The sequence below is a fragment of the Conger conger genome, chromosome 13 (assembly GCF_963514075.1).
Source record: "Conger conger chromosome 13, fConCon1.1, whole genome shotgun sequence".
Taxonomy (NCBI): Eukaryota; Metazoa; Chordata; class Actinopteri; order Anguilliformes; family Congridae; genus Conger; species Conger conger.
This window is the reverse complement of record NC_083772.1, coordinates 45652474-45677473: the sequence shown is the minus strand read 5'-3', so window position 1 is coordinate 45677473 and position 25000 is coordinate 45652474. Positions and strand designations below refer to the sequence as shown.

The 25000-nt window shown below is 47.9% G+C and overlaps 2 protein-coding genes across 4 annotated transcripts in view; one reads left to right on the top strand and one right to left on the bottom strand.

Moving 5' to 3' along the window:
• The window catches only part of prpf8 (pre-mRNA processing factor 8), a 29860-nt gene extending 28764 nt beyond the window's left edge, over window positions 1-1096 (bottom strand). The window contains exon 1 of the mRNA XM_061216900.1: window positions 942-1096. The gene's annotated coding sequence lies outside the window, so the exon portion shown is untranslated. The remainder of the gene's footprint in view (window positions 1-941) is intronic.
• A 5724-nt stretch (window positions 1097-6820) lies between these two features.
• ulk2 (unc-51 like autophagy activating kinase 2) overlaps window positions 6821-25000 on the top strand; it is a 38049-nt gene continuing 19869 nt past the window's right edge. For all 3 annotated transcript variants that reach the window (XR_009704620.1, XM_061216911.1, XM_061216912.1), the window contains exons 1-9: window positions 6821-8165; window positions 12867-12959; window positions 13129-13170; window positions 18034-18066; window positions 19477-19513; window positions 21448-21621; window positions 22150-22223; window positions 22489-22590; window positions 22674-22732. Coding sequence is in view for 2 of the 3 variants with exons in the window: in XM_061216911.1 (XP_061072895.1) it covers window positions 8076-8165; window positions 12867-12959; window positions 13129-13170; window positions 18034-18066; window positions 19477-19513; window positions 21448-21621; window positions 22150-22223; window positions 22489-22590; window positions 22674-22732 (704 nt within the window). In the remaining variant the exon portion in view is untranslated. The remainder of the gene's footprint in view (window positions 8166-12866; window positions 12960-13128; window positions 13171-18033; window positions 18067-19476; window positions 19514-21447; window positions 21622-22149; window positions 22224-22488; window positions 22591-22673; window positions 22733-25000) is intronic.

Here is a 25000-nt window from a genome sequence, read left to right as displayed (position 1 = left end):
GCCTCCTCGAACGAAAAATCGAACTGTAACCTCCAAAATAAGTTACTAACCTACGTCAAAGCATATATTTTTTTGTGTCCAATGACAATTCATTCTAATTCACGTTTAATTGTACTGGAAAATCATCAGCAAACATGCAAGTTAAATTCCGATTCATACAATGATTATGTCCATTCGTTTTCATTACCGCATGTAGGTATGTGGTGTCGATAACTAGAGAACATCGAATCTGTGAGCTCCTACAAATGGCTAGCTAACTAATAAACATCGATTCCATACCCGTGAGCAAGTTAACGTTAGCATAACATTACCCAACTTTGCCATTTTCGTTCTTGGTCACCAAATTACACTTGCCCATCACACACAATTACTCTGGTACTCACGCCGATCAGGGTGATGACGGTTAAACAAACGTAGGTTAGCTATCAAACGCTAACTGACCAACTACCTAGCTTAGCTTATCTTGTTTTAAATAAATACATGTGAATAAATAATAAAACGTTGAACAGCAGTTTACATAGCGAGCTGGACTAGCAAAATGTTTGCTTGTGAACAGGAAATCAGGTTAGCTAGCGGTGATGCTTGCCGTTAGCTAGCTAACGCTAGCGAACCAGAAAAACTTCACGCGCACTATGAAGCTAGCTACCAAGCCTAACTTAACTACACTACAGACAAAGGCTAACTAGATAGGTTAGCTAAAATGGTCACTATAGACTACCTAAGCGACTACCTACACACCTACAGAAATAGCGTTAATATATGGTTAGCATAACCATGCATAACGTTGCAGCTAACGACTTCGCTAACTAGCTAGCTAACGTTAGCTTGTTGCAAATTATCACAGAAGGCCAAGAAATCAACGGCGCTGTTATTAATCAATTCACTTAAAATACGTGTTTAGAAAGCCAGTAATTAAGTATATTCCAGCATGCACATCTTACCTCCAGCTCCACGGCAATTGATCTCTATTCAGTAGCTCTATGCAACCACAATAACATCTCACAGACAAATAAACCAAAAACTTCACCCGATTTCAACGGGTTTGCTACTTGTGCAGAATGGCGCACAAGTGAACGACACCACACGTTGTGCGTATAATACATCTATTCATCAACGAACGTTACGTTACATTTGGCTTCTACTATTCCCTCTGCAACGTAAAATGCGGCCAATAACATACGCAAACGTACAAGACGCACAGAAAACCCGGATGTTCCGTCACGGGCCGAAGTGTGACTTTCTAACACTGGAGGGCGCTATTTTTTAATGACGCCTTCCATTCTCTTTAGGCGGATAACTTATTAAATTATTAACTTAAAATTTCTGTGGAAATGTACTTAACTTATTTTACGTTTCTGTGGAAATTTACTTTACTTATTTATTATTTATTTAGGAAGATTTTGTGCATATTACTGTGACCAGAAATATTCCTGACATGAATGATAGATATGTGTAAAGCAAGGTGGACAAATAATGGCAATAACAAATTGATTTGTAGTTTTATTTATTTATATTGTAAAATAAATCAACTTCAACAGAAATTCTTGCATTAAACATTTATCAAAATATTTTGTGCCTTCCACACAAGTCAAAGTAACCAATGTCAATCCCTATAATATCATTATTATCTTTATATAATATAAATCCCACTATGATGTGATTTTACTTCCAATATAACACTGGAGTTCAGCAGAGCAGGTAGTCAATGAAAGCACTAGAGACATCCAGGTCAGTCAAACCAAAGTCTTTGCCACTGAACTCAGACATGATGTCATGCTCCTGTGACATCAGGTCCAGCTGGTCACCATGGTGATGGTAGTGCAGCTGATGGGATTGAGTAGGCTTGGCCAGGTGAGTGTAATTGTCCTTCAACACACTCCAGATGCCTGGGCACTCAGGCTCTTCTGGTGTGTGAGTGTCTCTTTGTGGGGCGTCCCCAGAAGACATATAGCCTCTCTGCTCTGTGCTTTCACACAGCAAGGAGCTGCGGTGTCCAATCCACCTACAGCCCAGTGGCTCTGCCAGCACTGGGGCCATGGTTACTGCTGGGTCAGAGAGGGCCAGAAACTCTGAAGCACTCTGCAGGCTGTTCCCTCCTGTGTCTGGGGCAGCTGTGGAGGGGTCAGGCAAGTATGGGGTGGAGAATATGCAAGACAGGGGTAGGCTGGAGTATGAGGAGGGATGGTTTCGGGAGGGCAAAATTTGGGAGGGGTACGAGGAGGGCAGGGTTGGGGAGGGGTACGAGGAGGGCAGGGTTGGGGAGGGGTACGAGGAGGGCAGGGTTGGGGAGGGGTATGAGGGCAGGGTTGGGGAGGGGTACGAGGAGGGCAGGGTTGGGGAGGGCAGAGTTGGGGAGGGGTACGAGGAGGGCAGGGTTGGGGAGGGGTACGAGGAGGGCAGGGTTGGGGAGGGGTACGAGGAGGGCAGGGTTGAGGAGGGGTACGAGGAGGGCAGGGTTGGGGAGGGGTACGAGGGGGGCAGGGTTGGGGAGGGCAGAGTTGGGGAGGGGTACGAGGAGGGCAGGGTTGGGGAGGGGTATGAGGGCAGGGTTGGGGAGGGGTACGAGGAGGGCAGGGTTGGGGAGGGGTACGAGGAGGGCAGGGTTGGGGAGGGGTACGAGGGGGGCAGGGTTGGGGAGGGCAGAGTTGGGGAGGGGTACGAGGAGGGCAGGGTTGGGGAGGGGTAGGTGGGAGTTGGGGTGCTGTTCAGTGGTGATGCTGGATCTGCCACAGCTGGCTGAAACTGTTTCTTGCTCCTGAAGTAGCGTGCACGGCGATTCTGGAACCACACCTAGGAGAGAGAGAGAGAGAAAGAGAGAGAGAGAGACAGAGAGAGAGAGCGAGAGCGAGAGATGATTAGAGACACATCACACTCCAACAACATGGGAAAAGAGATATGATGTAGTTTCTCAATTATTACTAGCCTTTCAATTTGCATAACTTATTATTATTATACCCTGGCCTGCATATATAGCTTACATGTTATTAAATATTCTATTCAGTGATATGACCCAATAATTTAAAGCATTCAGTGAATCGATCAGCCCCTTTCTGTTACATTGCTGCTCTGCACTCAGAGGTCAGAGGTCAGAGGGCAGGGGTGAGAGGGCAGGGGTGAGAGGTGGCGTACCTGGATCCTGGCCTCGGGGAGGCCGGTGGCAGAGGACAGAGACTCCTTCAGGGTGGTGTCGGGGTAGTGTGTGACAGCGAAGGCAGTCTCCAGATCCCCCAGCTGGGCCTTACTGAAGGTGATGCGTTTCCTGCGCTGCGGGATGGCTTCCTGTACTCCCCGCAGTCTGTCCCGACCCCCTGTGGCTGGAAAGAGGAAGACACGCTCAGCACACAGAGCGCAAACACCGCCCGCAAGCAGCTACATACCAGAGAAACATCAATACTGAAATAGCGGTGAAAAGGGGACCTGGCTTGCACACCTGAACATGCGGTGAGGACACATACAGCCCCAAGCACAGAGCAGGGTCAAAGGTCAGGGGCTGCTTTTCCCTCGCTTCAGGTAAGGAAGCAGTTCTGCAGAAAATGAACATAGAGAATAAACACAGAAATTGTGAAATGATCTGTGATGCCACCTGCTAAACAGACAAGAAGCGTTTTAAAACCCAAAGGGAAGACATACCTTGGCTTGTCCCTTTAGTTTGGCTCCCAAAGTCTGCAGAGTAGACTGAGAAGATGTCCTCTCTGCTGAAGCAGGTAAAGTCACGGCTGTAGTCCATGTACATTTGTGTTGTTGTGTGATGCGGTTGAACTGCAAGTGGCTGAACGATGTCAGGAACTGTAATGTGCTCACTGCTGACTTTGCTCTTTATATCCCACTGCACCTCCCCCTTCCCCCACACCGCCACCCCCATTGGTCCAGTGTGAGTGCCCCCATCCCCCAACACTCCAGTGCTCCAACACTTGACTGTAAACGGCCTGGTCAGCCACACCTGAGCGTGGCTTTGAAGTTACTGAAGTGGGCATCTTTCAGGGGCCTGAGAGGGCCAGTGTTTGATCTTAACTGCCAGTCCCTTTGCGGAGGACACATTTTCAGCTTCATGCAGCAGCCTGGTTGCCATGGCTGGAGCTTAAAAAACCCCAACATATATTATTGTATAAGCACTAGCTTTCTTACCTGTATTGGCCTGTTTGGCTCTTGAGCAGTTAAATATGTAGATAACTGAGTAGTTATATCGTTGTGTATATTGTGTAAAGCAGTAGAACCCACGGCATTCTCTCCAGGGTGCTATTGCATTCGCTGGTTGCATTGTGCGTTTCTTGCTTTTCATATGAACGAGGCTGTCATTATTGAATTGGCTTTGTATATTTAAATTGTTTTTAATGGAGTGTATTTTTAGCTCGCGTCAACTTCATTGTCAACATCTTATCATTTGTGTTTCCAAAGAAACGAACTCCTTTGGAAATACGGCTATTGGCCAAATTTAGACGACACCGTAAAAAGTGTATTTGACGAGTTTGGTTGGTTTTTATTTCTATCTTGCCTCACAGCTCTTAGCTCCGCGAGCGCTGTAATGAGACTGACGCAGATTGCCGACCCGAGATATTTAAATTATAGCAATCTGTTATTGGAACTATGCGTAAATAAATAAAAAAGAACTATGTCCCTCAACACACATTTGAAGCCTTCCATTGGATTGTGCGGCGTTTACTAAACTATGCCATTATTTACACGGATTAGGCCTCCCATCTGAATTGAATTGAAACACTTGCAAATGGTATTGGGTGGGTAATCTGCGCAGTTTGCAGTTTGTAACCGATCACTGTTATGTAAATGATCTACTGTAATCCATTGTGTAATCCTCAAAGCGATAATACTCGTGTCCTAATTTTGCTTGACATCATGCAAGTTTCAAAGAATGGGGCTAATTTTTAGAGCGCATTTTTCGTAAATCGCCACGAGATGGAACCATCGAAGTGCTGCCTTTGGTCAAATATCGAAAACATAACATTTACAAACCTAGGCCTAATGTGTATTTCCTAACGTCATTCGGCTATTTATGTTACGTAAAACGGTTATATACAATGAAAATTCAATGTATCCGTAGCCTATATGGGTGAGTGAGGGCGACATTACATTATCACGCAAAAAGTGATTTTCCCTTCTGACTCCTCTTAACTAATACCGTTTTTATTTAAGAAGTGCAATTATGATATAAATCTTATGATGACTGTATGTTTAGAACAGCACTTCATGTGTATTTTACTAGTTATGGATGTGATGCTTTAACTTTGACTTGAACCTATGCACTTGCAAGTCGCTTTGGATTAAAAGCGTCTGCCAAATGACTAAAATGTAAATGTAAATGTATAATTACTAAGAAAAAATAAATAATTAAATAGACACGGGCAACGTTTTAGCTCAATCAACAAATTAGTAAAAAAAAAAACACATGTCGCCATAACCAAACGCAAGGCCAGACAGCATAATTCCTTACACGGACGCTACAGTAAAATAAGTAAGATATGTGTGTGTAAATAAAAATAAGGCAGTTTGAGTATGTCCCCAGCTCCAAATTAGTTGCCATTTAAAAATCGAATTGGCTACATTTTTGTAATCGTCTATCAAACAGAAGGGGCAAATTATATTTCTATAGTCAATCGGCTATTTTCTTTAATATATATTTTTAGCATATTCGGAATGTCTTTAAAAGTATAAGGCATACGGGGAATTCTCCACAATGGCGAGATGGTCTTGGCAATGCCCAGGCCCGGGCCGATAACAAGTGGTGACATGTTTTTGTCTCCAAGTAAGAGGTTCTAGAAAGAGGTATCGGTTTAGAATATGTTTTAGAACATCATGAATGAAAACGTCACTTATTGGCAACAGTACACGTCAAATGTTTACTATACTTTTCTCTGCCGTGTAGCAGTACCAGCCTTTCCTCTGCGCATCATAGCTTTTGAAACCGCAGGTTTAAACCTGGGACCACGGATCTGCATTTCAGCTAGAATATCTAAAGTTTAAATGCATTTTTATGGTTAAAACTCCAGCTAAGCACACTGCACGTGACCCGCTAAGTTTCACTAAGATATCATATTGGGACATTAAAGTATAATACATTACACAATTGAATGTAGGCCTATTCCAGAACATCGTTTAAAGTACCCTAATACTAAGCACAACAACAACAACAACAACAACAATAACAACAACAATAATAATAATAATAATAATAATAATAATAATATAGTTATATATATATATATATATATATATATATATATATATATATATATATATCTAAGCAGAGGTTGCCTACGCCTATAGTTGGTCTATGATAAGTCCTGATGCCATTTCATTTGCGGCCAGGTTACCAGAGGTCATATAACCCATATTTAATTATTTTAGAATAAAGCCCAGCCTTCGTCGAAATAACACGCGATTGGCAATCGCTGAGTGAAACTGGACGTCAGCAAGCAAGCAGACCGCATCGCCTCTCTACATGCCCAAGCGCTACGCGAGTTTTTCTCCGTAAAGTCGCAGTTAAGCAGGCATTGACAGAGAAAAACATTACGTAATGGTTCAAGAATACAACTGACTTTCTTTTGTCGTTGCCTTTCAGCATTTCATAAACACGGATTATTTTCATTTTTGCCACCTAAACATTTTAATAATTGTAATATATTTCTACATGGTATGTGCACTGACTTTTATTGTGCAAATCATTATATATAATAAAATAATTGTAAATAATTCGCTACAAATCCGGACTAACCGTCGTAGCGGAAGGAGCGATGAAATGCCCACAGGAATACATATATACCAATGGGGTACTGTGACGACAGTTATTATTGTGCTGAATGCATGTAGTGAAGCATCAAGAGAAGACTGTATTACTCGGTAGCGCTGTGTATTGAACCAAACATGATGCCAATGGGAGGTTCATTCTAAACACAAAGGACATTAAACCAATCCCTTTTATTTTCTCTGATTTTAGGGCGAAAAATACACGAACCAGTTTCTGCCATTGAGACTCAAAAGCTAAGGACTGGGAAATAATAGCACCTCACGAGCTACCACGAAGAAGTGTAGCAAGCTAATAGCTAGCTAGCTACTGAAGAAATCTCTTTGTGGATTAAAGGATCATTAGCGTGTTGTCAAAAACGTCCTGGAGGGAACCAACACCTTGGAGAATATTTGGGGAGAAGATCATAACATAAACGAAAAGCAAATAATAAATAAGGCGGTCTTTCGCTGTATCAAGGAATCTTACGGTAGTCATTGACATTGGCTAGGTGCACAAAGCTAGCCTATTATGTTAGCTTTTTATTAACCAAATTTTTATGTGGGAATCTAATTGGCTCCTACTAGCGACATTGCGTAGGCTACTGTCATTGCTCATTTTTCTAAAGACAATAAAGCGAATGCGTGTGCTTGACATGTCTCTTTGCAAAACATTTTGAAACAGCCGAAAGCCAGAAAAGGACTTCACTAGATTCAGTTACCTAGTCTAGTTATGGGCATTATTTACGTTTTTGTCGCTGATACCATCGAGAACGGAGAGTTGTGACGGAATTTCAGAAACACATTCGACATCATGTAGTTAACTGGGGAGTTAGAATGCGTCCTGCTTCAGCCTGTTAATGAACGCCAGTGAGCTGTTTGGTAAAGTGTCATAAAATGACAGCTGGTAGTAAGAACTGACACTGTTCCTGGGCATTGTGGCTGTTAGCGATGTCTACCGCAGAGTACAGCGTCCTTTCCGATCACGATTGAAACGCTAACACAACAACGCTTTAACGTCAGAATTCCAAAAGAGAACCCACGGCATTCTGGTGGGCCTTTGCTGGTTTCAAGGAGCCAAACACCTTTTGGAGTGCAAGCCTTTTTAATTTTTTTATTTGGATTTCTTGTTTTGTTTCATGTCTGGAATACATTTGAATTCTGTCCTTGATTAAATGCCAAATTAAATGCCCAAAAATATAATGGCATCAGGACTATAGCGAAGGTTTGTTCATTGCAATCGGCTAGTTACGTATAATTTTTTTTCCAAGTGCTAAGGCTAATCGACACAAAAACGAACACACCGGGGTAAACAAGGTCCTTCTGTTATTGGACTGAAAATGGAAACGGTTGGAGACTTCGAATACAGCAGGAAGGACCTGGTTGGACATGGGGCTTTCGCCGTCGTGTTCAAGGGAAGGCACAGGAAGGTAAATTTGCTGCTCTTTTCCATGTAGGTCTGCGTGCAGTGGATTTGAATGACATGTCGGCTGTCAAACTGGGTCAGTGCGTTACACCATTAGGTGACCACTCGCCAGGCTAACATACGCGATAAAACCAAAAGGCACATCTTCGGCCAAAAAGATCATACTGGTCAAATTCTGGTCAAATGAGAAATAAGTAGGCGTATGCTACGTGGAGTATATATTACGATTACCGTCGCCTATAGATAAATAGATTTACACCGTCAATGCGCTCCTACAGGGTCCACAACAGGTTCATTCATAAAGCAGGGTGACTCGAACGCCATTGAGAATATGTGACGTAGAGGAGCCAATTGGGGGGGAAGGGGGGGGGGTCTGTGATGTTTTTCTCATATGGTAGGGCAGGGCTCACTGTTCTTTCCGCCTGTCACTTCATAATTAATTATGTGCATAATCCAACCTCTTTCGATGTATTGCCAATGAACCAGCAATAGGACAACGAAGTCAGAACAATAACAAAAAACATTGGGTTTTTGAAGAACAGCTTGGCGGTGCATGACCGAACTGAGCCATCTGTCAGGCACTGCGGGGAAACGGGCTTACTGGGTCAGCTAGTTAGCGGGATAGACTGAGCATGTGCCGGGTTTGGCACAGCATGTGTTGCCGGAAGGGTTAGCTATCTCGGAAGGGCGCTTCGGTAGGGGGTGTGAAGATAAACGGCTACTCAGGACAGTTGAAAATACGGGCAAATACAGGAACACGATTTCGAATAAATGTGATTAAGGGTGATTGCTTCGGACGCAATGTTATATTATTCCACTTTATGAACTGAGGCACAGTGATATGAGTGGTTACAGGGCACACTCTGAGCAGACTGACGAGTATCGCATAGTACATGGATGTGCTCTCGTAGTAAAACACGCATAATTATGTTCGCACTGTTGTCAGAGCCAAGAGGTTAAATGTGCCATTGTCAAACACCTTGGCGTGTGCGTGTGCGTGTGCGTGTGCGAGAGAGAGGGGGCTGACTGTTATGCTGCTTGCCTGTTGGCGTTGTTGACGTACTTTAGCACATTTGGATTCTCTCCGTCTCCCGTATGTGCAGGTCAAGACCTTAGACACCAGTCACCTGTGACGCGGAGGACGTAAAGCAACCCCCATACGTACCCACGTCATCCCCCAATCTCTTCCAAAAAATATTCTTGCAAATTGCGGCGAGTGATAAGCACGTGTGCTTTTCTCGCTGCTGGTAGCTGATCTGCTGGTCGCCTTGCAGTCTGGGGTGGAGCTACGGATATTTCCTCCATCGGAGACCGCAAAAAGCTCTTTCCAGCCTTTTATCTGTGGATTGTCAAGTGTTTATTTCACCTTATTGGCAATAGCCCACATCACCGGATTCTAGTCTAGAGCTGTGTGCTCATGACTAAGATCTAAACAAAGGAAGGAGACAGTCATAGCTTCGGTAGATACTAAAAGCTACTGGTCCAAACAAGGAGACCACAAACTGCTGTCCGCATTTCTGCTTTAAACCAGTCGTTTCTAAAGTGGGGTCAAAGTGTCTGGGCAAGACACCTAACCCCCAAATGCTCCTGACGACCTGGTCGGTGCCTTACAAGGCAGCCAATCGCTGTTGGTGTGTGTGTGTAAGAATGGGTGTGTAAGCATGAATTGTACAGCACTTTGGATAAAGGCGCTATATAAAATCCAACCATTTACCATTTACTAATAGCTGCTGAGCTAAGGGCCCACACTCGAAAGCATGAACTGATCCACGGCGTGTGGGCGGACCTCTTCCAGGAGTCACACTCCTGGTGTCCGTGGGGGTGAGTCCTGATGCCATGTGTCCGGCTGTCACATGTTCTCCCAGCATCACTCAGGCATCCTGCACCACAGACCCCTGGGTGATGGCTGCGCTGTACCAGGGGTGTCATCTAGAATTCAGACACCAGCCTGCTAGATTTAATGGATCACAACGTCTGTGGTCAACAGTTCCATAAAGTCCCTGACCCTCACCCGGGAGGTTCCCTCCCCCCTGGAGAAGGATGTGAGTAGAGCCTTATGGAATGTACAGCTGGATTCTGCTCAACACGCCTCCAAGATCCAAGAAGGGAAGGCGGCCTCCACCCCATCTTTGATCTGAGGGGCTTTATAAAAGTCCTGCTACTTCACAGAGCGTGCACTGAGAATGCGCTTCAGAGTGCACGCCGGGGAACTGGTTCACATCCATGGACCTAGAGGATGAATGTTTTCAGGTTCTGCTGGTACGAGTCATTCAAATGTGCTAAAGTGGATACGTCACCACGCACAGGTAATCCTGTGGGCCTTACGTCACTACGCACAGGTGATCCTGTGGGCCTTACGTCACTACGCACAGGTGATCCTGTGGGCCTTACATCACTACGCACAGGTGATCCTGTGGACCTTATGTCACCATGCACAGGTGATCCTGTGGACCTTATGTCACCATGCACAGGTGATCCTATTGTTGCGCGTGTGTGAGGTGGAGACAATCCAACTGTGCTAAAGCCCTGTCTCTGACAGTCATCCGGGATTCATAGAACCGCAGTTACACATGTAGCCGTTCTGCGTTTAAACCTTTCGAAGGGCAGATGCTCAAAGTGAGTGAAGTGCACACAAACACCTAGGTATTGTGCAGAATAATTTTATCAAATTGAATTGAACATAGTTACAAATATATTTTATAAATCATACCAATGGGGCAGAGTGGACACTTGGGAAAGGAGTGGTAGGTGTATCTGCATGTGTCATATCATAAAATAGAAATGACGATGAAGAGAACATGAAAGCAGTTTAGTCACACCTCTCTTCTAAACCACAAATCCATTTCATGATTCATATTTTATTTGCAACAAGATCTATGAGGCCAATCTTGTTTCACGTGCATTTGTGCATTAAAGGTCCCATATTGTGGAAAGTGACATTTCCCTGCTATGTGGATTAGGACGTAAAGGTGCTGTAAAAACTCTGTGAAAGTATGAAAATGCACAGTTCCCAAATAAATCCACACAATCTGTATGAAGAAAATGTGCACACTAAGAAGGTGTACAGTGTGCGTGTCTGTGTGTGCGTGTGTCTGTGTGTGCATGTGTGCGTTTGCCCGTAGGAGCAGTTTTTCCCCTGTGGGGTCAGCATGTCTGGAAGAACTGAGATGTGAGAAGGTGAGGTTGGCGCTGTGGGCCGGTGTGTAATGGGGCTGTGGTTTTTCCGCGCTGTCAGTCAGAGTGCAGCGCTGTGCCATCTTGTGCTTGTGGTCATCTCTCTGAGTTGGAGAGTATCCCGCAGTTTGCTGATGAGTTGAAATATTTTGCTGATGTATTGACAGTAATCTCATGCCCCTCAGTAATTATCGTCATCTCTGCCTCTGCATAAGAACAGGATTAGTTTCCTGAAGCCCTCGCCCCTGTAGTGCTGAGTATGAGGGAATTCCAGTGTGGAGAATGATGTGAGTGTGTGTGTGTGTGTGTGTGAGAGAGGGAGAGTTAGAGTTAGAGTGAGAGTGAGAGTGTGAGAGAGAGAGAGATAGTGAGTGAGTGAGAGTGAGTGAGTGAGTGAGTGAGTGAGTGAGTGTGAGAGAGAGAGAGAGAGAGAGAGAATGTCCTGTGGTGTGATAAAGAAAATAAAATGTGATTTTTTTACTCCCTGGCAGCTTCATGCATGTTATCCTTTCCACTCTGCCCCTGGCCACTGTGCTCAGGGTCAGTGCTGCTGTGTTCAGGGCCAGTGCTGCTGTGTGTTCAGGGTCAGTGCTGCTGTGTGTTCAGGGTCTGTGCTGCTGTGTGTTCAGGGTCAGTGCTGCTGTGTGTTCAGGGTCAGTGCTGTGTGTTCAGGGTCAGTGCTGCTGTGTTCAGGGTCAGTGCTGCTGTGTTCAGGGCCAGTGCTGTGTGTTCAGGGTCAGTGCTGTGTGTTCAGAGTCAGTGCTGCTGTGTGTTCAGGGTCAGTGCTGCTGTGTGTTCAGGGTCAGTGCTGCTGTGTGTTCAGGGTCAGTGCTGCTGTGTGTTCAGAGTCTGTGCTGTGTGTTCAGGGTCAGTGCTGTGTGTGCAGGGTCAGTGCTGCTGTGTGTTCAGGGTCAGTGCTGTGTGTTCAGGGTCAGTGCTGTGTGTTCAGGGTCAGTGCTGTGTGTTCAGGGTCAGTGCTGTGTGTTCAGGGTCAGTGCTGCTGTGTGTTCAGGGTCAGTGCTGTGTGTTCAGGGTCTGTGCTGCTGTGTGTTCAGGGTCAGTGCTGTGTGTTCAGGGTCAGTGCTGTGTGTTCAGGGTCAGTGCTGCTGTGTGTTCAGGGTCAGTGCTGTGTGTTCAGGGTCAGTGCTGCTGTGTGTTCAGGGTCAGTGCTGCTGTGTGTTCAGGGTCAGTGCTGTGTGTTCAGGGTCAGTGCTGTGTGTTCAGGGTCAGTGCTGCTGTGTTCAGGGTCAGTGCTGTGTGTTCAGGGTCAGTGCTGCTGTGTGTTCAGGGTCAGTGCTGTGTGTTCAGGGTCTGTGCTGTGTGTTCAGGGTCAGTGCTGTGTGTTCAGGGTCAGTGCTGTGTGTTCAGGGTCAGTGCTGCTGTGTGTTCAGGGTCAGTGCTGTGTGTTCAGAGTCTGTGCTGTGGCCTAACTGAGCCAGCCTGGTTCCAGTCTTACACTGAGAATGGGGTTTAAAACCTAGTTCCTGATCTTTTCACACATTGTCTCTCCCATATTGCCTGTTTTCTGCAGAAGACAGACTGGGAGGTGGCCATCAAGAGTATCAACAAGAAGAACCTGTCCAAGTCTCAGATCCTGTTGGGGAAGGAAATCAAGATCCTGAAGGTAAGTTCTGCACACTGGGTCCCTTAGACAGATTTTCTTATTCAGTACAAAGAACAAAGTCTCATTCTGCGTTAAGTTCCAGTAGAGATCCTAATTCTACACTCAGTTTGTTGTGTTTCTTGGTGTTGCGTCTAGTTTGTGTGTAAATAAATTGTGTTTTTGTTGTTAGGAGCTGCAGCATGAGAACATTGTGGCTTTGTACGACGTGCAGGTAAGTGTTGCTGATGTCATTTCCGGTTCAGCGTTGGTGGTGCCTGGGGCAGGAGTCGGCCGAGCGTTGAGTGCAGGATGAGCTTGCCCTCTGGGAGTCTGGGGCCTGCAGTTACATAACGCCCTGGTCATGTGACTCCCCCAGGCATCGTGTGTGCCTGCGGTCATGTGACCCTGTCTTCAGTCTCGCTTCATGCGGAACAGGAGGGTACACCACCGGTATAAATGAGTTTAAAATGAAGACCTGCATGCTTTTCACACCAAAGGGCAATTTCAGCCCGGGTTAAAATCCAGCCCCTCCCCTCCCCTCCCCTCCCTTTCCTGTCCGTCCGTCCCCGTCCCCCCCCCCACCCCCATCACCTCTGCTGTGGTACCATATGGCTGTTTCCCTGCATGTGATTGGCTGGATCAGCTGAGGTTCTGCCAGGCCAGTAATACAGTTTCTCTAATGGAAATGCAGACCTGTTTTCATCTCGAGGCTGGGAAAGTGAAAGATGAGGGCTGCTGGGGGGTGTTTATGGCCGGACAGCACAGAGCTGTGTGTGGGTATTGTTCCTAATATTTATCAGCCAATCATGTGGCAGCAACTAAATGCATAAAAGCATGCAGACGTGGTCGGTTCAGCTGTTGTTCAGACCAAATGTCAGAATGGGGAAGAAATGTGATCTAAGTAACTTTGACCGTGGAATGATTGTTGGTGCCAGACACGGTGGTTTGAGTATCTCAGAAACTGCTGATCTCCTGGGACTTTCACGAACAACAGTCTCTACAGTTTGCAGAGAATGGTGCAAAAAACAAAAAACATCCTGTGAGTAGCGGGCAAAGATGTGTTGTTAATGAGAGAGGTCAGTGTGAGGAGAACAGGCTCCATAGGGTCAGTGTGAGGAGCACAGGCTCCATAGGGTCAGTGTGAGGAGAACAGGGTCAGTGTGAGGAGAACAGGGTCAGTGTGAGGAGCACAGGGTCAGTGTGAGGAGAACAGGGTCAGTGTGAGGAGCACAGGGTCAGTCAGGGGCACAGGGTCAGTGTGAGGAGCACAGGGTCAGTCAGGGGCACAGGGTCAGTGTGAGGAGCACAGGGTCAGTCAGGGGCACAGGGTCAGTGTGAGGAGCACAGGGTCAGTGTGAGGAGCACAGGGTCAGTGTGAGGAGCACAGGGTCAGTCAGGGGCACAGGGTCAGTGTGAGGAGCACAGGGTCAGTCAGGGGCACAGGGTCAGTGTGAGGAGCACAGGGTCAGTGTGAGGAGCACAGGGTCAGTCAGGGGCACAGGGTCAGTGTGAGGAGCACAGGGTCAGTGTGAGGAGCACAGGGTCAGTGTGAGGAGCACAGGGTCAGTCAGGGGCACAGGGTCAGTCAGGGGCACAGGGTCAGTGTGAGGAGAACCTCAGCCTGGTTTGGTGCAGGTAAAGGACAGTTTTGACACACTCCTCTTCCTCAGATTCTCTCACATTCACATGTTCTTTCATTATGATGGTGGTTTATTACTGCACCTCTGAGTCAGAGTTCAGCAAATCCGTCTTTTATATTACTGGTGGAAAGATTCTCTTACTGGGGCGATACAGCTCATAAAATGTGAAATCAGTCTTTACTGGTGTGTTATAAAACTGTTGTCATTGATCACATTTACCCTGCTCTGGTAAAACACATGTCATACATTCTATTCCTGTTTATTTAACATTTTAATCCCCATTATGAAATTAGCTTCATTAAGTTTCATTACAAATGATAAGTTAAATTGTTTTACTGAACATGGAGTTTGGAAAATTAAGGAGAGACTGAGAAAGTAGAGAAGAGAGAGAGAGAGAGAGAGGAAGAAGTGGGAGGAGTAATTGTTAAAAGGACAAGTTTTTATGATTTAATGAGTCATAAGTGTGTCAAACTTAAAAACAACATTTGTTCTTCCTGCAGTGGAACACACAGTTTGTTTTGATGAAACCTCTCACCCGGAGAGCGCGGGGTGGGAGGGGCAGTGCATAGAGCAGGGGGTACGGGGGCGGGGGGGCGGGGGGGGGGGTGGGAGGGGGCAGTGCATAGACCAGGGGGTACGGGGGCCGGGGGGGGGGGGGAATCCAGGAATCCTTTCCTGCTTTCTAAGAACGGCGCTGTAACTGAGTCTCACTGTGAGGTCTCTGCATTCCTGCAGCAGCTCCCGATTGCTTCACAGCCCACAGCGCTGGCCCCGGGCCCCGTAAACAGAGTGAGACAGCGGGAGCCCGTCCACTGTGCAGCCCAGCAATCACAAACACTCCCCAAATGTACCCTACAGTATCCCCAAACGCACCGCAAACACCCCCAAACACACTGCAAAACACCCCCAAACAAACCTGTGTGTGTGTCTGTGTGTATTGTGTGTGTGCGTGTGTGTGTGTGGGCACTGGTGTGTGTGTATTGTGTGTGTGTGTGTGTGGGCACTGGTGTGTGTGTATTGTGTGTGTGTGTGTGTGGGCACTGGTGTGTGTGTATTGTGTGTGTGTGTGTGTGGGCCTGTGTGTGTGTGTGGGCACTGGTGTGTGTGTGTGGGCACGGGTGTGTGTATTGTGTGTGTGTACGTCTGTATGTCTGTACATGTACATGTGCTTTACCCACGTGTATTTCTCTCTCCCCAGGGTCATGAACATTTTTCTCATACTCAGCCTGCCAGTCATGGTAACATGAAACACCATCTCCTTACCTTGGTCTGTCATCGAAGAAGACAAATTACAGCCAGTTTATTTATGTTTCTCAGTCAGCTAACGAACTGTATAAGACCTGTACCAGCCTGTTACAACATTCCCTATACGGAACAGAACACTGCCCTATGCGATACAGACCACTGCCCTATGCGATACAGACCACTGCCCTATAGCAATACAGATCACTGCCCTATACCTTGACAGAACACGGCCCTATATGCCACAGAACATGGCCCTATACTGATACTGACAGGCTGTGGCTCAGTGCTGTTAATGTTAGATGTTCACTGGCTGGAACATCTGGGCTGTGTCTGACCTCTGCCCCCCACCTCCACTCTTACATAACCACACAGGGTCATGACCCAACGCTGCATCGTAACATCGTGACGTCACTCAGAGAAAGCTGTCGTAATGCAACGCTCTGACGCACTCAGAGAGCGCCATCTTAACACAACGCTCTGACACACTCAGAGCTGCTTTCAGATGCAGGCACATGATGTTTGTTGTTTCTTGTGCAGCAGAGATCTTATCAGCCCTGGAGTAGCTGTAGCTCTGCTGATACTGCCCGCCTGTGTAAAAACATTGACACAGGCTGTAATGACTAAGCTCTGATATCTTTATTATGTAAATATGTGTACTGCAGCAAAGGGAATGTCACTGGAATTGAACGATGTGGGTACAGAGTGACATGATACAGAAGCTTGTGTGTCCACGCATACAAAAATGATTAAGTGTTTTTGGTTAGTGAAATCGAGATATCCAGCCAATCGCTGTTGGTGAGTGAGTGTGTGTATGAATGGGTGTATGAGAAGCATCAATTGTACAGCGCTCTGGATAAAGTGTGGATGGGAGATTAGAGGGTGTTTATCGGTAGTTAGGCAGTGTGGGTGGGAGGTTAGCGGGTATTTATCGGTAGTTAAGCAGTGTGGGTGGGAGGTTATCGGGTGTTTATCGGTAGTTAAGCAGTGTGGGTGGGAGGTTAGCGGGTGTTTATCGGTAGTTAAGCAGTGTGGATGGGAGGTTAGCGGGTGTTTATCGGTAGTTAACCAGTGTGGATGGGAGGTTAGCGGGTGTTAATCGGTAGTTAGGCAGTGTGGGTGGGAGGTTAGCGGTTGTTTATCGGTAGTTAACCAGTGTGGATGGGAGGTTAGCGGGTGTTTATCGGTAGTTAAGCAGTGTGGGTGGGAGGTTAGCGGGTTAGCAGCCCAGGGGCTGGGATTTGGGATGTTATGTGCTGCTCCCTGCACCATGTGACTCGTTATGTAACCCTGCTGCCGTAATGCAGCTCATGTCGTGATCTGAGGTACCATTACCGTGTAGAACCCTCCACTGGGAGGGGCGGAGCACCCCGGGGGCCAATCAGGGAGCGGATCAGGTGACAGGACATTGGGTTGGGTGAGGCACAGAGCAGGGACACCCAAACAGAGAATGAGACCTTTCCTAAAGGTTGAAGGAGAAGCAGCCTAAGCCCCTGTACCCCTTACCCTGTTACCCGGCAGCACGCTGTGGTTACCCAGAAATGTGGCTTCTGCCCAGGAGCACTGATCCCACATTCACCCTCCCTGCCTGCAGCTGCTCAGTATCACATTATGACGGGGTCTGCATTAGGTTTGGAGGGTCTGCATTAGGTATGAAGGGGTCTGCATTAGGTATGGAGGGGTCTGCATTAGGTATGGAGGGTCTGCATTAGGTATGGAGGGTCTGCATTAGGTTTGGAGGGTCTGCATTAGGTATGGAGGGTCTGCATTAGGTATGGAGGGTCTGCATTAGGTATGAAGGGGTCTGCATTAGGTATGGAGGGGTCTGCATTAGGTATGAAGGGGTCTGCATTAGGTATGGAGGGTCTGCATTAGGTATGGAGGGTCTGCATTAGGTATGGAGGGTCTGCATTAGGTATGGAGGGTCTGCATTAGGTATGGAGGGTCTGCATTAGGTATGAAGGGGTCTGCATTAGGTATGGAGGGTCTGCATTAGGTATGGAGGGTCTGCATTAGGTATGAAGGGTCTGCATTAGGTATGGAGGGGTCTGCAGGAGTATTGCATTACAATATGTCAGTTGTCTAAGGGTTGCAGAATAGCCTCCCATAAAAGTGCTATCTGTTTTTATTCCATTCGTCTTTCTTTGTCAACAGAGAGCTGAAAGCAGAAAATGAGGATGTTAACGGTCTGTCTGTTTTTCTGTCTGTTCCAGGAAACGCCCAGCTCTGTGTTCCTGGTGATGGAGGTACGATCAGCTCCGTCACGGCGGGGGCCGGGGGGCGGGGGGCGGGGGGCGGGGGGTGTCTGGTTTCACTGTGGTCACATGCTCGCTCGCTCTCGTGCGTCTGTGTTGCTCAACACGGAGATACAGAGAAAACACACAACCTCTCCAACTGGCCCCACTAAAAATACATGTTCGAGGAAAAGCCTCTTCTCACTTAATAATCACAAACGCTTGTGTGCCGGGCCTGTTTGACGCCCCCTCTGGAAGACTGCTGTGCGTTCACAGAGGCAGCGCGGTGTACTCCGCGTGACCGCAGTGCGTGTGGCCGAGCAGGTGTGGCAGCCGGCTGCACACAGAGGACCGAGTTCTCTGCTGCTGAAAACCCCGTTTCTGGCTCGCTTTGTTCTGTCCTCAGGCTTCCTGGCATCAGCTCAAAGCCCAGCCTGATTCTCAAATCTGTAACACAAAACTGGCTGGCCAAAGACAGACAATATGGACTCTGAGATAAAGACGTGCACACACATGCATCCTGCCCTGATGATTGTACTCCTCAGCCAGTGTAATTAATCAGAGTACCGTTAGTTAGTGCGCCATGCCAAGCTGTGTTAGATGAGCTGCATGGAAGTTAAGCCCTAAAGCTGTGTTAGCTGAACCCTGTGGGCGCTAAGCCCTAAAGCTGTGTTAGCTGAACCCTGTGGGCGCTAAGCCCTAAAGCTGTGTTAGCTGAACCCTGTGGGCGCTAAGCCCTAAAGCTGTGTTAGCTGAACCCTGTGGGCGCTAAGCCCTAAAGCTGTGTTAGCTGAACCGTGTGGGCGCTAAGCCCTAAAGCTGTGTTAGCTGAACCCTGTAGGCGCTAAGCCCTAAAGCTGTGTTAGCTGAACCCTGTGGGCGCTAAGCCCAAAAGCTGTGTTAGCTGAACCCTGTGGGCGCTAAGCCCTAAAGCTGTGTTAGCTGAACCGTGTGGGCGCTAAGCCCTAAAGCTGTGTTAGCTGAACTGTGTGGGCGCTAAGCCCTAAAGCTGTGTTAGCTGAACTGTGTGGGTGCTAAGCCCTAAAGCTGTGTTAGCTCAGCTGCATGGGAGCTAAGCCCTAAAGCTGTGAGGACCTTCCAGCCACAGGCCCTGTCTGCCTGTCTGTTGTGAGATTCACGGCAGAGGTAATCAGCTGATACTGCCTCTCTACCTCAGCTCCTCGTCATCCTGAAAGCTGTTGAGGAAATATTTTTTGTCGCTTTTCCTCCTCGTCCCTTTTACGTAGGTGAAGTTGTATTGGCAGCAATGAGGTTGAAGAAATATTCAGAGTCAATAGTTGCTTATTACAAATCTTTAGTTTAAAATAAAACAGATTAATCTGGGGAGTCTGTTTTACCGGAATATTAAACTGTAGGGTTATGAATGTGATGCTGACCTCAATGTGCTCCCTCTTCCCACAGTACTGCAACGGAGGGGACCTGGCCGATTACCTGCAAGGTAAGCACTGACAGTGTGGTAGCGGTATCTCAGGGTGAGCTGGTGAGATCGATAGAGGCTCTGCTTACTGCCTGCTTGTCTTAGACAATATTGTTGATGGAGGTGTCCTGCATACTGCCTGCTTGTCTTAGACAATATTGTTGATAGAGGTGTCCTGCATACTGCCTTCTTGTCTTAGACAATAAAGCAGACAGTGATCGGCTCTCATGTCCTTATCAGCTGTTAGCTTCCCCAGGTGTGCAGGTGAAAGGTGACCCTTGTGACGCCCAGAGGTGGTACAGTGTGTCTCTGACCGCGCACTCTGGGGCGTGTTGCACAAGAGCAGTACACTTACACAACTGTGGCATTTCACTGCTGGTCGGGGTTAATGGGCCACTGCGTGCTGACATAAGGCTCATTGTGTTCGCAGCGGAGTTGTTGACTCTTGTGATTGGAGAAAATCTTGCCCCAGCTCAGTGCCAGGATCCTCACGGCCACCAGAGCTGATATTCACACTCCAGCTTTCTCTTTCTCAAACACTGAAACCGCGCTCTGTGTATTTTTGCACTGTAACTATATTTCAGTGTGATAATGCAGCTCTGCTCACCCTTAACCCGAACACTTAAATCCCGCTGTAATTACTCCTCATCTCGAGGCTGAGGTATTCCTGTACTTACATAAGCCTGATTTATACTCCTCGCACAACCTTGCGACAAGTGTCCTACGACAGAAAATAAAGTGCTGCATGTTTTGCAATTATACGTTATTATTATACTTTATTATTATACTTGCCAAAGGTCAGCAATGAGGGTTCTTTTGTCTCTATGGTAACTACGGGTGCGTGACACTGAGAGAAGCCATCGTACGAGTGTTTTCAGTTGAAAATGTGCTGGGATTGTGCGACAAGTATAAATCAGGCTTTAGCCTTTCCTGAGACACTGGGCGTGACTCCAGGGCTGCTACTCATACTCATGCCCTAAAGAAGGTGCTGGATGCCTGGGTGTTGTTGTTTAGCCGCATTCATGGTTTTCTTGAATCCCACAAATGTATATTTTGCAATTTGTTTAATTCAGAAATTAAATGTTGATGAAAAATGTAGGAAACAAAAAAGTTTTTTCTGATTGAAAAAGAAGAATTGCCAGTTTGTTTTGGTTTAAGCTGAGCTGTAGTTGTGGTGGCAGTGCAGTGTGGGTAATGTCGTCCAGAGGGCAGTGCACTCAGTCATGGTCGCAGTGCAGTATGGGTAGTGTAGTCCAGAGGGCAGTGCGCTCAGTCATGGTCACAGGGCAGTGTGGGTAATGTAGTCCAGAGGGCAGTGCGCTTGGCCGTGATGGCAGTGCAGTGTGGGTAATGTAGTCCACAGAGCAGTAAGCTCAGTTGTGATCGCAGTGCAGTGTGGGTAATGTAGTCCAGAGGGCAGTGTGCTTGGCCATGGTGGCTGTGCAGTGTGGGTAATGCAGTCCGGAGGGCAGAGCGCTCAGTGGTGCAGTGTGGGTAATATAGTCCAGAGGGCAGTGCACTTGGCCGTGATGGCAGTGCAGTGTAGGTAATGTAGTCCACAGAGCAGTAAGCTCAGTCGTGGTCGCAGTGCAGTGTGGGTAATGTAGTGCGGAGAGCAGAGCGCTCCGTGGTGCAGTGTGGGTAATGCAGTCCGGAGGGCAGAGCGCTCAGTGGTGCAGTGTGGGTAATGCAGTCCGCAGGGCAGAGCGCTCTGTGGTGCGGTGTGGGTAATGTAGTTCGGAGAGCAGAGCGCTCCGTGGTGCAGTGTGGGTAATGTAGTCCGGAGGGCAGAGCGCTCAGTGGTGCAGTGTGGGTAATGTAGTCCACAGAGCAGTAAGCTCAGTCGTGGTCGCAGTGCAGTGTGGGTAATGTAGTCCGGAGGGCAGAGAGCTGAGTGGTGCAGTGTGGGTAATGCAGTCTGGAGGGCAGGGTGCTGATGGGGTGTGTCCCTGCAGCGAAAGGCACCCTGAGGGAGGACACACTGCGGGTGTTCCTGCAGCAGATCGCTGCCGCCATGCGCATCCTCCACAGCAAGGGCATCATCCACCGCGACCTGAAGCCCCAAAACATCCTGCTCTCCTACACCGGCCGCAAGAAGGGCGGCCTCAATGGCATCCGCATCAAGATCGGTAACTGCCCCCTCCTGCCCCTCAAACCATCGTGCCGTTGTCAGATGTGGATGGATCGCTTCAAGGGTTCTTTCTCCTTAATCATTTTTCCATTGGGTTCTGTAGTACAATTATTCAGGAGAAACAACCCTTGAAGTGATTCATCCATATCTGCTGCATATCTGGCAGCTGCATGATGGTTTGAGGCTCATTTGGACTTAGAGCCATTTAGCTAAGAAATGTGTTATATACTGTATGAGCATAATTTTCTGCTAAATATCCAACTTCCAACTCCAATATCCTGTGGTAGACCGCTAAAATAACAATAACGTTGTCAATGTCCAAATATTTATGGACCTGACTGTATATGGTACCAGCCCATAAACAAGCATTTGTACCTTTTTAGGCACTTTTCATACCTTTATTTCTGAGAGTGTGCTAGCCAAGAGCCAAATGACCGATGTTGAGTTCACACAGACGGGAGGAGGAGGGACACAGACTGAGAGGAGGGGCGGTACTGACTGTTTCCTGTGATTCTCTGTCCTGCAGCTGATTTCGGCTTTGCCCGGTATCTCCAGAGCAACATGATGGCTGCCACCCTCTGCGGGTCGCCCATGTACATGGTGAGAACGGGAGGGACGCAGAGATGCTGTTTTAGCGTTGGGAGTGTTTTTGTGTTTGGTCATTGAAAATACTTTATGGTTGTTAGACCCTATCCTCTCCCGTTAGTGTAATAAATTATATGTTTTTCTGCTTCATATAGCTGCACATATCGCTGGAAATATCTTTATTGTTGTTATTATGGGTTGGGTATTCTTGTAAGTAATTTCCAGTGTCTGCTTTACATTTTCTGGTAATTGTAAATATGTTATTTGCCCCCCCCCCCAGGCCCCGGAGGTGATCATGTCTCAGAACTACGACGCCAAAGCGGACCTGTGGAGCATCGGGACGGTGGTGTACCAGTGCCTCGTGGGGAAGCCACCCTTCCAGGTGAGGCCCCCTGCGCCGGGCATGATGTCACAGGGTCACATGACTGGCAGGTGGATGACCTCTGACCTTGTGATGCGTTTCAGGCGAACAGCCCGCAGGATCTGCGCATGTTCTACGAGAAGAACAAGACTCTGGAGCCCAGGTAGAACGGACCTGTCCACCTGCATCAAACACTGCAGCTCATATCTTAGACCCCCACTAAACCCTGCAGCTCAGCTCTTAGACCCCCACTAAACCCTGCAGCTCAGCTCTTAGACCTCCACTAAACCCTGCAGCTCAGCTCTTAGACCCCCACTAAACCCTGCAGCTCAGCTCTTAGACCCCCACTAAACCCTGCAGCTCAGCTCTTAGACCCCCACTAAACCCTGCAGCTCAGCCCTTAGACCCCCACTAAACCCTGCAGCTCAGCTCTTAGACCCCCACTAAACCCTGCAGCTCAGCTCTTAGACCCCCACTAAACCCTGCAGCTCAGCTCTTAACGCAGTCTAAGTGCTCTCTTTCTTAATGGTGTTCCAACAAGTTTATTTCTGGTAAGCCTATTTTTCTGGCCTGCTTTTGTTATTCCTGTTTTCTCAGCCTCATTATGGCTTCCTTTGCAGTCATTGGCACAACTCTGGGCCCCATGTGACAAACACCTATAACAGACTCCAAAGGCAATCAAAAGCCTAGAATCAAGACTAGACATGCTAAAGAATCGGCTGAATACACCTGACTAATCAAAAACTCTGTACTCCGCAATTTTCAGTTCCAACAATGGTCACCAGATATGGATGTAAATACCCTCGAATTAAAAGTGACAGACTACACTATAACCCCATTTTCACAGTTTTTTATTTCATATCCAGTATGCAGGAGTACAGAGCCAAAAGAACAGAAATTGTACCACTGTCCAATTACTTACGGACTTCACTGTATACCTGTGCATATCACACATACCTGCACTTCAGACCGACTCTGGTACCTAACAACTATACCTGCGTAGCCCCTACAGCCTGTGCCAGAATCCTCCACCTGCGTACATAGCAGTGCTTCATGGTGTCAGATCCTCCACCTGCGTACACAGCAGTGCTTCAGAGTGTCAGATCCTATACCTGTGTACGCAGCAGTGCTTCACAGTGTCAGATCCTATACCTGCGTACACAGCAGTGCTTCACGGTGTCAGATCCTATACCTGCGTACACAGCAGTGCTTCACAGTGTCAGATCCTATACCTGCGTACACAGCAGTGCTTCACAGTGTCAGATCCTATACCTGCGTACACAGCAGTGCTTCAGGGTGTCAGATCCTCCACCTGCGTACATAGCAGTGCTTCAGAGTGTCAGATCCTATACCTGCGTACACAGCAGTGCTTCAGGGTGTCAGATCCTATACCTGCGTACACAGCAGTGCTTCAGGGTGTCAGATCCTATACCTGCGTACACAGCAGTGCTTCACAGTGTCAGATCCTATACCTGCGTACACAGCAGTGCTTCAGGGTGTCAGATCCTATACCTGCGTACACAGCAGTGCTTCAGAGTGTCAGATCCTATACCTGCGTACACAGCAGTGCTTCAGGGTGTCAGATCCTATACCTGCGTACACAGCAGTGCTTCACAGTGTCAGATCCTATACCTGCGTACACAGCAGTGCTTCACAGTGTCAGATCCTATACCTGCGTACACAGCAGTGCTTCACAGTGTCAGGTCCTATACCTGCGTACACAGCAGTGCTTCACAGTGTCAGATCCTATACCTGCGTAAACAGCAGTGCTTCAGAGTGTCAGATCCTATACCTGCGTACACAGCAGTGCTTCAGGGTGTCAGATCCTATACCTGCGTACACAGCAGTGCTTCAGGGTGTCAGATCCTATACCTGCGTACACAGCAGTGCTTCAGGGTGTCAGATCCTATACCTGCGTACACAGCAGTGCTTCACAGTGTCAGGTCCTATACCTGCGTACACAGCAGTGCTTCAGGGTGTCAGATCTGAAGGGGGCCGAGGCTGTGCAGTGGTCAGCAGGGCAGTCAGGGAGGGTGTCAGCGGGGCCCTGGGTGTCAGTGTGGCCCTGGGTGTCAGTGTGGCCCTGGGTGTCAGTGTGGCGGTCAGGGAGGGTGTCAGCGGGGCCCTGGGTGTCAGCGGGGCAGTCAGGGGGGGTGTCAGTGTGGCAGTCAGGGAGGGTGTCAGTGTGGCAGTCAGGGGGGGTGTCAGTGTGGCCCTGGGTGTCAGTGTGGCAGTCAGGGGGGGTGTCAGTGTGGCAGTCAGGGAGGGTGTCAGCGGGGCCCTGGGTGTCAGTGTGGCAGTCAGGGAGGGTGTCAGCGGGGCCCTGGGTGTCAGTGTGGCAGTCAGGGAGGGTGTCAGCGGGGCCCTGGGTGTCAGTGTGGCAGTCAGGGAGGGTGTCAGCGGGGCCCTGGGTGTCAGTGTGGCAGTCAGG